Below are 12,903 nucleotides of genomic sequence, written 5' to 3'. Positions count from 1 at the left end.
ATATTTTGGTTGTACAATATGTCAGTGGCACCTGTTTTTTTAGTTCCTTTTCTCAAAGCACTGAATGAGTATAGCTCCACATATTTTTTTTCAGATTTATTGACTTGAAGTGGAAGAGAATAATCAATTTTTGGGGTCGCCAAAATCTGGACCCATTTGAAACGATATTTTTAGCAGTATGTTATGATGTAGGTAGGTGAGGAAGTTCCCATTTGCTGACTGGCTGAGTCCCTGTCAAAAACAGTGACTAGTGACGTTATCAAGACTGTCGGCCTCTAGTTGATCAGATTTTAATAAGCTTTTTAACCCTGCAGGGGCATTTTCACTAAAACTTTTTGATGGACTTTTTGGCTTTATCATGAAATTTTATCTTGGAAAAACAACCATCACATACTCTTCCAAATATTTCAAGTTGACAATACTTCCAAATATTTCAACTCAAAGTTTCTCGCAAATGAAGGTTTGCAATAAAAATAAGGAAAAATATATATTCTCATCGAAACACCTCAAAAACTTTTCTTCTGAGGCATATCTGTGCTCTGTGCTTCATAAAAATGTTGTTCTTGTTGCAGGTCATTGATTTAAACGAATATCAGAAGACAAGATTTACCAAAAAAATTGTAGAATTATTATTCAATACCGTAAGTGATAAGAAATTAGCAATTTTAGGCTTTGCATTTAAAAAGGACACTGGAGACACCAGGGAATCGCCGGCCATTTACGTTGCCAAAACTCTTCTGGATGAAGGTGCTAAGCTGCACATCTATGATCCCAAAGTAAGAAAAACCACTGCTGTTCAATTTTATTTCAAAGATGAAGTCAGTTTTGTATTTGTTCAACTCTAATGTCAAAGTCAAAAACGATCAATGATTAGTCCTGTAAATACTTGTAATGCAAAAGCATAGTAGATGTCTTTGTCTGGCAGCTTAAAATTTAAATTTCCTTCATTATACCTTCAAAGTGTGTGAGAAAAATCAATTGAAGCGTAAGTCTTTATTATGATGGTAAAATTGCCGTTCCTACCGCATATTTTGAAGGGGGTACTACTGAACATTTTTTCACAATATGTCAGAGAATATCAATAAACTTAAACAATCAAAAAAAGGTTCTGTGACTAGCACGTCTGATGCACAGAGTATGGAACTTTAAGTAGAATTATTGTCTACAGGATTTTTATCCCCAGCTCTTTATGTGCTATTAGCGGAAAAATTCCCAAGCAATTGCAGAAAATTCATAAATTCATTGAATTTTCTGCATTGCTCCTTGTCAGTGGCCTTGTTTTTTTTATTATATGAACCTCACCTATTATCCATTCTTCAAAACACTGACATTCAAAGAAGACCTCAATTCAGGGTCTATTTTATATCACTCAACTCAATCTTGAATGCTTTCAGGTAGAGGCGACACAAATATTGGACGATCTGACCCACCCGTCTTTCACACCTGATCCTGAAGGAGTCCGCAAAGCCATAGAAATCTACGATGATCCTTACCAAGCAACGGCTGGCACTCATGCCGTTGTCATATGTACTGAATGGGACGAGTTCATTGTGAGTTGTCCTCTATCCAACTTTTATCATTTTTTGTAAGCCTCAAATGGGGCCTAAATTCATCGGATGCCTTGTATAATTTGCAAATGGCTAAAACTGATTTATGAAGTTGTTAATGAAATTTTTAATCGGCTTATTCTGCAGATTTTAAAGTTATTCTTACAAGACTCTACACTGAGTCATGTAACTACAGCGCTTGTTAGTTTAGGGATCAAACCATGCTAGTTTGAGGGATGCCCAGTATCGAGTAGTAAAACTTATGGAATCAGCAGTTTATGAAAGTCGATTACAAGGTGCAAAAAACAAAACCCACGAATTCATCTCTTTTATGTGCTTGTCGGTGGTCTCTTTTATTTTATCTATTTTATATTCAAAATAAAATTTTTAGTTGAGCAAACATATTTTTCATGTAAAGATACAAATTACCTAGGATGAATTTTTTTATTTCAAGTAGCATGTATGTGAATAAAACTTCTATTTCTTTCTCCTAGTTTCACTGTATTGCAAGTAAATTCATTTATTTTGAGCTCCGAATACTTTTCTCTCAGTTTTGCTGTACGTTAGGTTGGTTCCTTTCTTTTGAACTTTGTACTATTAAAAAGAGAATTTTGAAAATATGCTACTGAATATTTACAAAACGAATTGAACCACATAACCACTGACAAAATCTACCAGACATGATATGAAGGAGCTGTAATATGGCTATTGAGGTAGCTGTTTTTTTTTTGTTTTTCACAGGGGGGGGGGGGGGGGGGGGTTTGTTGTTCACTACAGGGTGTCTACTGTAGAAAAAGTACAGATATACCAAAAAAGCCTGGCTCTCGGAAGGTTATTTCAGAAGTACGGAAATAGTACGGATTTTCTGATAAAACTTGAAAGGTACGGAAATTTATGATTTTCGTGATAAACTCTAAAAAGTAGCCTTCGGAGTGTGCAATTTCCATTTAAGTTCCCAGTTTGACTCCTCATGTTTTTCGGTTTATTCCTTTATCATTCCATCATTCCACTTTCCCAATCCGAATACAGTTAAAAATGTGTGTAAGGTGAGAAGAAAGTAAGTTATAAGCAAGGATGTTTAAGAATCGCCAAAAAAATGAATTTTAGGGAGAGTAAGGAAAAAGCAAGGGAAAGGTACTGAATAAGTAAGGAATTTCAATGTCAGGGTACTAAAAGACACCCTGTAACTAACCAGGCACTCTCAACAGGCTTCATGAAAGACCTTCGGTCAGATTTTAAAAATATTCCTACCGTTAAATCTCACGGAGTCACCAAGTTGATAATCACGACATCTTGTACAAATGGCCCCAATTTTCACCCATTCACGTAGTGTTTAGACAGTCCACTATAAATATCTTTGCATCCAGTGTGTGATGCATTGTATGACCTGCATTTTTCACAATTTTTTTCTATCGTTTTATTTACTGTTTTATTCACCAACTCCTCCCAGTCTTCTTTATCTGTTTATTTACTCTTATAATTTTTTATCTCATTTTTCGTTGCTTTTATTTCAGGGCCTGGATTACGAAGAAATTTACAGCAATATGATGAAACCAGCTTTCATATTTGATGGGCGAAAAATCCTCAACCATGATAAGTTGGCGAACATAGGATTTTTTGTTCATACAGTCGGGAAACAAACAGTTTACAAGGCTGTCAATGGATTCTGAGGTCCATAATCATTGTGATAACTGATAATCTTCTGGTTTGAGTTTTTTTTCTCATTATTTTAAGAATTTCTTCCTGTATTGAAGATATAATCTAGATTTTTTTAACTTCAGTAACTATACACATCTCATGGAAGTTGCTTGGAATTTTCTGGGAGTTCAACTTTAAAATGAGGTTGCCATCCTATAAAAATTCAGAAAATCATTGCATAATGTTTTCATTTTTCAAGTTCAAGTTAACTAGATAGTAAGAAAGCCTGTCTATTTATGTTCTAATCTACGAATTAATTCATTTCCTCTTTTAGTTTTCAAATTTTACACGCTGTTTACCCCTTTTTTCTTCTTTTAAAATACACCTCTTATTATTGAGTCCCATATCGTTTCAGATTTTCAGTTGATTCTCCGCATTCTCTGCAAGAATTCATATCTTCCTCTAAAAGTTAAAACCGGGTTTATCATTGTTACAATACCTGAAGAGACTATTTTTATGTTTCAATTCTACTTGCCTAGGACTTAACCCTTATTTTGTAAATAAAATATTAACTTCAATCATTGTAAAACTGATTTTAACTGAGTTCCTTTAGAATTATTGTTGAGCCATCTGCAGATTTTTGGAATATGTGCAATCATATTATGAGGTTTCCATTTTTTCCAATTTTTATTCTCCACACTCTGTGTATTTTGTTCAAAAAGAACTGTATAGACCATTAAAATATTAGGTATCGCAGTTTAAATAATGTAAATGAATTATTAAGTAGAACAACCTAATTTTATTTAAATCAAAAATGATTTTTTCATTGAAGAGAAATTTATGTAATCTTATCATATTGTTTTACTGAATACTTTACCACCTATTGTATTTGAATTACGCAAATTTTGCGAATCAGTGATCTTTGCGTAACATGTGTCCATCTTTCAAATGTTTACTATTATCTACGGAGAAAAAGCACAATAACCTAAAAATTATTGTAAAATCATCGTTCCGAATTATTATCTTATGTGTTCTCAAGAATGCCGTCCTGTTTCTTCAACGGTTTGCTTTAAAAAATTTATTATTATGAATCCTGATAAATTTGTGGTCTGTGTATGAATAATTTTCTGGTTTCTCTCAGAACAGTAAATTAGGAATCACTGCGCTTTCTCGGAACACAAAAGTACTTTCATGTTAATTATTGACAGCATTACTGTCTTTAAATGCCATTGCTTTGTTGTAAATATTTTTAAAAAATTGTTAATTAATTTCAAGTGCAATTTCAGACTGCTCCAAGCAGTCCATTATTATTGTTAAGATAAATTTACTGTAGTATTTAATTTTCTATACTAAGCGTCAGGTCACCTTAACTTCAATGCTATCATTCTATGAAGGTCACTTTTTACTTTATTGTAGCTGAATTTCAGATCTTTCTGTTATAAGGTATCTAACTAATTTTTATATTATTTGTGGCGTTATTAATAACAGAACACAGTACCATCCCTCATAGCATTGATAGTTACAGTTAGTTTTCCAAAAAATGTCAAAACATTTTTAAAATGTACAAGTTAGAAAACTCTTTTTGCTCTTTTTCAGTAAAATTTATGTAAAATTAACTGCAAGAAAAAAAGTATTGGAAAAATTAGCATGAAATGTTTAATTTTAAAAAACCACTCATATCGACGCTTAACTGAATACAAGCTGCGAAATATACAAAATGAAAAACTTATCTTTCTAGTGAATTTTCTGTAAAATAGTTGTTAAGTGTAAAGTTGCATTTTTACTAACAGAGGAGCAAAAAAGGTTTCCTGACTCTGACATTTTAGTTTTCTTTTTAAAATTTAAGAGTTTTTTAACATTTTATAAAGAAAAACAGCCTATGCAACTAGAGATTTTGCCAACAGCTATGCGGTTGCCTTATTTTTAATTGAGCAGAAGTTCAAAGAAAATAAATCGTGCACTAAATCCAGGTCCATAATTTTAAGATTTCTGTAGAATTTCTTCATCAATCCGCAATATGTAGCACCACAGTTATGCAAAGAAGAGCCTTTTTTGCAGTTAACTAATAAACTGCTACGAATTAAACTGACTTCAGCCATAGTCTCAGCTGCAGTCTAGACTTAGATCATTTACTTAGAGAGAATTAAGTATGCTTGCTAGAATTTCGATGTATGCAGGAAATCGTCTTGTTTTCTCAGGGTAAATGATTCAATTTAAAAAAAAATAAATCGGAAAATCCACTTAAAGTGGCAGACCATCTTAATAAGTAAAAAAGAGATACAGTGCAGTGGCTTCTGTGTGTTTGTGTTACAAAAAATCCTCGCTAAGTAAGTTTCGTTGCTTTTAGAATGCAATAGAAGATCTGCCATCCAGAATTTTTTTTTTACTTTTGATGCCTGATTTAAGACAGCTGATCTTAGATTGCATTCAAAAATTGTGTGAATTTATTTGTTCAGGCTAATTTAACTGATACTCATTTGTCACAGATTTTTAGCTTTTTACTGTGTAAGGTTTTTGTTTATTTATTTATTTATTTATTTTTTTTCGTCTCCTGGTTTTTTTTTTTTTTTTTTTGCCAACCAAACCCATCATCAGTATTATTAGATGAATATCCCACCAATTTTCATACAAGAGAATGATACTTCTCTTTGTAAATGTTCTACTGTTGCACCTTAAAATCACTTAGTAGCACGAAATTCAGTGCTCTCCTAGCTGTGCACAGGCACTCAGGGCTTAAGCTTCAAAATGTTCTTGTGCCTGCTCAATTCAATTACATTTATGCTTTGCAATCAAGTCAAAGATTTCTTTTTGGTGCTAGATTTGTGCTCAGGTATCATCCTGTTTCTGAATCAAACTTTGTTTTTTGGCCTGAAAATATTAAGTATACCGCCCTAGAGACATTTTTAGCATGTATTCATTGGATATGATGAATTTTGTGGTGCAAAGTGGGAGGATTTAACAGGGATTGGGATCAGTCTAACTGTATTTCACAGTGCCTAATTTTCTCTCATGTTTTTTTCTCTAATCGAGAATTTGACCATTTAATGCCTTTAAAATTTCCAAGAATTTATCGTAAATTATGTACTCACAAAATTTCAAGTTCCTGCGTTGCTTTGTTTATTGTTTTAAAAATAAAATATCAGAAAAAATTTCGCAATGTTTGATGTAGTTAGGCTGATTCCTGTTAAAATTTTGCAAATCATCTTTTGATACTTAAAGCAAAATCCCACAAAGAAACGCGGTGCTCTAAAGATTCACTATCCATTCGCTGTTTAATCAAAATCGCAGAAAATCGTTTTTTAGACTAAATTTTGTTACACCGGTTAATTTTGTTATTAAGAACATGTCCTTATTTTTGTCGTCTCTTCATTTCAATTTTAATGCTGCGGCATGATTTTTGAATCAATGTCTATAAGGTGAGACATAGCGCCATCCAAACCATGCAATATTTTGTATTTCAATATCTTATTGCGCTGATATTAACTTTCAATGATTGGCCTGCTGGCTACCAAAACTGGATTATTTAATCTGGAGTCATTTCCTTTAGAATGCCCCTTCAGTCTAATCACAATACAATGTGTATAAAAAGTGAAAATAAGGAAATATATTTTTGGCACCACAATCAATCAGACAGACTTAACCAGAATGAGCCTAACTTTCTTTCTTTATTACACAACAAAAAAAAAACCAAGCAACTCGCAGCTTGAAAGTGTCCTGAAAATTCACCCCGGATTATGAACAATATACACATAGCATTTCAAATTAAAAATTTGCTCAGTTCCCTGACAAACAAACATAAGAGGAGATTTGTCATGCCAAGAAAAATTACCGTATGCACCTCATTGCCAAATCTTCTCCCATTAAAATCTAATTTTCTTGTGAATTACGTGATGCATATTTTTCTTTAATTTTTCACAACATTTAGTTCACTTTTTAATCTCAAGTATCAGAAAATGTCAAAGAAAAATATTCACTACTTTCTTTAACAAAATATCAATGATAAGGCAATGTTTGATAAAATCAGGCCGATTCTGGTTAGATCAGTCCAATTCATGTACTTATAGCTTTAATATTGCTACACTATTTATGTAAACACAAACCTTGTAAAGTCTCGGTAATGTTTTACACAAGAACATTGTTTTAAAAAAAGAAGAAAAAGATAATAATATATTTTCAATGCAAAATTTAATTTGTATGTGTGTATTCTTTTTTCAGAGCGATCTCCTACATTTAACAGAAAAACTATAGACAACCTACACTTATTTCTAATCCAAAAACCTGGGAAAGCATTTATTTACATCATTGCTCACAGGTGGTTTTGAAAGTTAGATTTTCAGATGAGAAAGGAAGCCTCTTTCTGAAAGCAGGAACACAGCATGACATCATAGAACTAGAACCCTGGTAAAAAGAAATCATTCACTGAGCTGATTTTTGTTCTTCTTCTTAATAAGAGAAGCGTTTCATCCCTTCATTTTGCTTTAAAAAAATTAACCATGATAGGTAATAATAGCAGGTTCAGTTATGAAGTATTCAATCATCGTGTATCCGTAAATTAACTGCGTTTTGAAAGTGAAACTACAAACACGTGTACATCAAGTGTGGTGTTTCAAAATCTCTGCTTTTTACTTTATTTGTACAAAAGAGGCTGAAAGCAACTTTATGGCTCCAAATTTTCACAGAACTCTTTCACACCGAACCATAGTCACCGAAGTTTTCAGGAGTTTACTGAGGAAATAAAGTATGACAGGAAGTCTGCAAAGCCGCAAAATGAGATACACATTTTGGAAGTTTCACTGTCGATATACACGAATACATCAAATATGGGGGCCTCAAAGTTCCAATTTGAATACTTTAAAAACCATCAATGAGGTATGAGCGTTTCATTAAACAATCTCATTATTTCAGCTGAGCCAATTTTTGCTCTTTTAATCTCGGGTAGTAATAAAAAAAACTTAAGTTTCTTGAAAGTGTAACACTCAAGTTTACTCATAATAACAGTTACATAATAAAATTTCAAAAATGATAAATTATTTACAAAATTTGTACATAAAGTTTCAGGTTTCATTTTGAGAAACTATTTAAGTAAAAATATTCTTACTTTCTCAAATTTTCTGGCGACAAATTTGTGTACACATACTTTGTAAGTAACGGGCTGATCATCTTGCAAATTATAAAGCTTCAGAGACCCTTTTAAAAAATATACGTAACATGTTTTGAGAGTGATGATCATGAACAATTGAAAGAAAGTATTTGGATTCATCTTTTAAAATGCTTGATGAAAGTTCATGAGGCCTTTTTTCCAACTTCTCCGCTGCTTGTCTTAAATCGATAGGACACAAATATCATGGAAGTCAAAGAGAAAGTATTATAGCGGTTATAGTACGTTGATCATATACATGAACAGAAGAATATTTCTATTATTGTATGGTGTCACTCCACCGTCACAGTAATGATTGCCAAATTTCATCAAACAATTTATTTTTCTACCTACTTACTTGTTACACAGATTTTTTTGAAAAATCAGGGTATTTTTGTTATGTCACCAAGGAAATTTTCAAAAGAATCTGCACAACTGTTCTTCGGAAGAAAAAAATCATTAGATGAAATCTGGTAATTTTGATGTAAGTAACTTTGTTCCTTTCTGCCTAAGACGGTCCAATTATAACTGTGTAACTAAATTACAAAAATTAATGAAAGACAGATTTTAGAAGAGAGTAGAGCCAAAAGCTGAGCTTCATAAGAATAAAATCAGACCAGTTAAAACAAGTTTCGACATCGGAAATTCTCCCCAAGTTACTGCGATGCTGTTCTAACACTAAAATACATTTTCACTGGAACAAATAAGCACAGAAATCTATTGAAAAATCAAGTGTAATTTTATTCCAGCCTGAGCTTCATCCATTTTGAAAGATCTGTGATATCAATAAAATTTTCATCCGGGATCCCACTTAGGTCCATGAGAGAGTTTAAGTTTTGTGCAGCTTGAGTTATCAGAGGACAGTCAAAAGAAGCGTCGTTAATCCTTGTGTAGATTACTTCGTTCACATCCTTTTCTAGTTTGATTGAAGCTGTTTGCTTGAAGATGCTTTTAAGTCTATTGTACACATTCTTCTTGATTTCACTTGCCCGGCAGACTAAATTTAGTAAGAACATTCCTTTTTCACTGAGGCAACTGATTACAGACTCTAAAACTTCTGGCTCAAGGAAACTTTGCGGAGGGCAACTTAGACCCAAACTAGAATCTTTACAGTCGACATCGAATATTATGAAATCGTATTTTTCACCATTTTGCACAGAGTCTTTTAAAAATACAAGTCCATCCTGAACTTCAATTCTGAGATTGTCATTCTTGGCCAGACCAAAATAGTTAGTAGCTATTTCAATGACAGCAGGATCTATATCAACAGCTGTTATATGAGCCTTTGGTAGTAAGGTCTGAATGTAAGAGCACAAAGCTCCGCCGCCAAGACCTAATACAAGAATTTTCACTGAAGTGGTATGAATTTTCTTCAGCTCATTTGAGGACTGCATGATACCCATTACGATTCCCAGTCCTAAGTAGATGTGGTATTCACAGCTGACATAAGTTTTATCGATAGAGCTGTTATCACTTTGATCACTTCCTTTTCTTAACCTTGCTTCAGATTGTATAACATTTGGACTCTTCAAAAAAATTAATCTTCTATAGGTGCAACCATCAGCTTCAACTTCTTCAACGAGCAAAGAGCCAGAAATTTCACTTTCGGCGCTGTAACATGTTTTTCTAGAGCCAAGATTGTTCCCTAGAGACAGAAACGGAAGTTTCATTTTCTTTTCCAGCATCCCGTAAGGTGCAACATTGGCAACGGTATCATTTAATTCTTCTTGTACACCTTTCAAATCTGGATATTCATGACCGCGATGCATAGTAATGACAGCCAACCTATCTACTTTACAATTATCGAGAAGGACTTGGCGTCCTTCGGTGGAACTGAACAACCATTCACTTTCCCGTCCTTGAGGCACTATAAAAGCAGCAAAAGACATCTTTTCTGGTCCCCTAGACCCTGCTTTATCAATTATTGTAAATGTATATCGTGGAGAACTGTCTTCAGGTCGTGTTACATCAATACAGATTTCATCTTTAGGGTCCAGTACAACCCTGCTCAATTTTGAGCAAATTAAACCAGCCTCTTGTGTTGTTTTAACAGACTTGTATAACTCTCCAATTGATGCTAACCGCCTCACAGAACTCTCATGCACACTGAACTCAAAAACGGGTTTCATATTCGGTAGTTTTTTAAATTTTGTGCAAATAATGACAAAAACCGGGAGGGCAGCTCCGTTCGGTGAATTTTGCTGCGCTTCTTGACAGTGACAAACCCGAATGAGCCAGCCTTCCTCACTGAAATGTCCTGCTAGAAATTTCAAGATATGCTCCTGCAGTAAGCTAATGCAGATGTACCGCCCACCAACTTTTAGAACCCTGCCAACTTCGGAGAAAAATTTTGATATTCTAGAACGAGCTTCGATCGAGTCATCAGGCATCAAAGCATCGAGAGTTCCTTTATCTAAAACGACACTAAAATTATTGTCTGGATATGAGAGGTTTAACACATCCATCTTCTCGTAGATTAAACCAGGCCGGGACTTTCCAAATTTTTTGGTCATTTGCTCCACGACCACAGCACTAATATCTACGTTCCACAGATTCTTGAATCCAGCATCATACAGATCAGCACTTAACTTCGAGTTTCCACAACCAACATTTAATATGACATCTTGAGCTTTCATGTACTTGTGAAGTAATGTGCACAGTTCCACGTACTCTCCATACCATTCAAACACTTTCTCACCACGTTGTTTGAAGAATTTATTCCAGTATTCTGGCTGGGCAAAGTCAACTGTTGACCGCGGAAGTAATTCCATTTTCGAGCTATGACACTGACACTATCACTATTAAATTAGAAATATTAGAAAGACCGGTCTCTGCATCTTTCGATTATGAAGAGACTGTAAACAAAAAGTCTGTACACCACACCACCTAACCTCACTAACCTCGTTGGTCAGGACTTGTTGATAAGGATGGCGTGACTCAGGTTATCAGTGAAATGCCACAGTGGTGCCATACCACCGCAACATTTGCAGATCTTTTCTTCGTGATCGCATCAAGACTCAAGAGAAATTTTTTAGAGGATTATGTTTGAACAACGTCTCAAAGCCTTAGATTTCAAACTCGAATAATAAATTAATATGATATGAAAGGTAGGTAACAAAACACTGAGGAGTACATAACCAGGGAGAGGGTTCTAAGGGGTACCCCCCCCCCCCCCCATCACTCCAACCCAAATGCTTATAGTAGTTTCCCATAAAATGATCACTTATTGAAAATTTTTGGCAAATTTATCTCGATGAACTTTTAAAAATTCCCATTTATTTAGCAAGAAAATAATTTTTAGAGTGTGGTGTTGCTGCTCAGAGCGGTACTTAAAAGATTGAAGAAATGAAATTAATTAGGTCGGTATGGCTTTTGTGGTATCTCTGAGGATGGTCGTGAAACGTGACACAAAACTTCATTGACAATCGAATTGTAGCATTCTCAAAACGTTATTAATATAAGTAAGAACCAAACCTTTCCCTTTTGACATGAGGTAAGTATGCAAAAAAAAGTACTTATATTGCTGCATTGTAAGCAAATTTACTGCGCTGCGATTACCTCTGGAATTTTTAGTGGCGTAAAATCCTCACAGCAAAATTCCTGTTCAATCGAAGTTTACTTGAATCGGAATTCATGTATTTTTCGAAAAGATAGTTCACTCATAGTCCACGGTAAGTTTGCTGCCTATGCTGGCGTGAATGGTCGATTATCGATATTTCTCCATTTGAGGCTGTAGTAAAGAATCGATTATCAAGAATCGCTGCAAACACCTTGATAATCGATCCTTTTCCATTGATTTTAATGGCGGATCATTCGATATATCGCAAAGCACGCCACGCCACTGGCGCCGACATGCAACTTCTTATGAGTTACGAGTCGTCCCCCCCCCCCCCCCGCCTAATTTTTCCATATTTTTTTTTTTTTTTTTTAATTTAATATTTGCCATAGGCGCACCTTGGTCATTTTGCAAAAATTTCCGAAGTTAGTTTTAGTTTGCCAAAGTTCATTTTAGCGTGAATGTGATTCCTACAATATCTCCCGAAATTTTGCCACATTCGTGATTTAAAAAAATTGTCCACTTTCTCTCCCTGGAAGTTAGCGAAGTTCGCAGTTTTCCGGACGATAAAACGTAGCAGCATTCCAACTTGGACACTTGTAAATTATATTTTCACCGGATAACATACAGGATTGCAAAATCTGTCTACAATACTCTGATCCTAGGATTGCAAGCTCACGGTGTGCACCGTTCGGAAATAGCATGCACCGAGGTAAGTTCAAACACCATGGATAGACGACTTAAGCTTGCACCGTGGTATACGTGCAATGCATGAGGTATCCTGCAGACTTGTAAGGCGCTACTCTAGCGTCGAGCGCACCGTGCAGTACGCGCAATGCATGAAGTGTCCTGCGGTCCTGTAAGGCGCCATTATGCGTTCCGTGCTGCGCGCGCCGTACGCGCTAGCCCAGCTCAGCGCCGCGCCGCGCCGGCCGCACTTGGGCCGCACTACATTTGACGCGATTATTCGAACTTGCGGCGTCAGTGGTTTTCAACTTATGATTTTGAAGCCGTGCTAAGGTAAA

General features: G+C 34.9%; 2 protein-coding genes across 4 annotated transcripts in view; one reads left to right on the top strand and one right to left on the bottom strand.

Moving 5' to 3' along the window:
• Positions 1-7,374, top strand: part of sgl (UDP-glucose 6-dehydrogenase sgl) — a 28,712-nt gene extending 21,338 nt beyond the window's left edge. For all 3 annotated transcript variants that reach the window (XM_019052756.2, XM_019052748.2, XM_019052744.2), the window contains 3 exons: positions 573-776; positions 1,395-1,550; positions 3,062-7,374. In XM_019052756.2, coding sequence (XP_018908301.1) covers positions 573-776; positions 1,395-1,550; positions 3,062-3,217 — 516 coding nt within the window. In that variant the 3' untranslated portion in view covers positions 3,218-7,374. The remainder of the gene's footprint in view (positions 1-572; positions 777-1,394; positions 1,551-3,061) is intronic.
• A 251-nt stretch (positions 7,375-7,625) lies between these two features.
• LOC109037875 (eEF1A lysine and N-terminal methyltransferase homolog) lies at positions 7,626-11,227 on the bottom strand. The gene has a single exon (XM_019052733.2). It carries the CDS (start codon positions 11,091-11,093, stop codon positions 9,063-9,065), a length of 2,031 nt encoding a protein of 676 aa, XP_018908278.2. The 5' UTR covers positions 11,094-11,227; the 3' UTR covers positions 7,626-9,062.
• Positions 11,228-12,903: the final 1,676 nt, after the last annotated feature.

This window comes from Bemisia tabaci, chromosome 10 (genome assembly GCF_918797505.1).
Source record: "Bemisia tabaci chromosome 10, PGI_BMITA_v3".
NCBI lineage: Eukaryota > Metazoa > Arthropoda > Insecta > Hemiptera > Aleyrodidae > Bemisia > Bemisia tabaci.
Note: the sequence above shows the minus strand (reverse complement) of the source record. Positions and strands in the feature narration are given on the sequence as shown.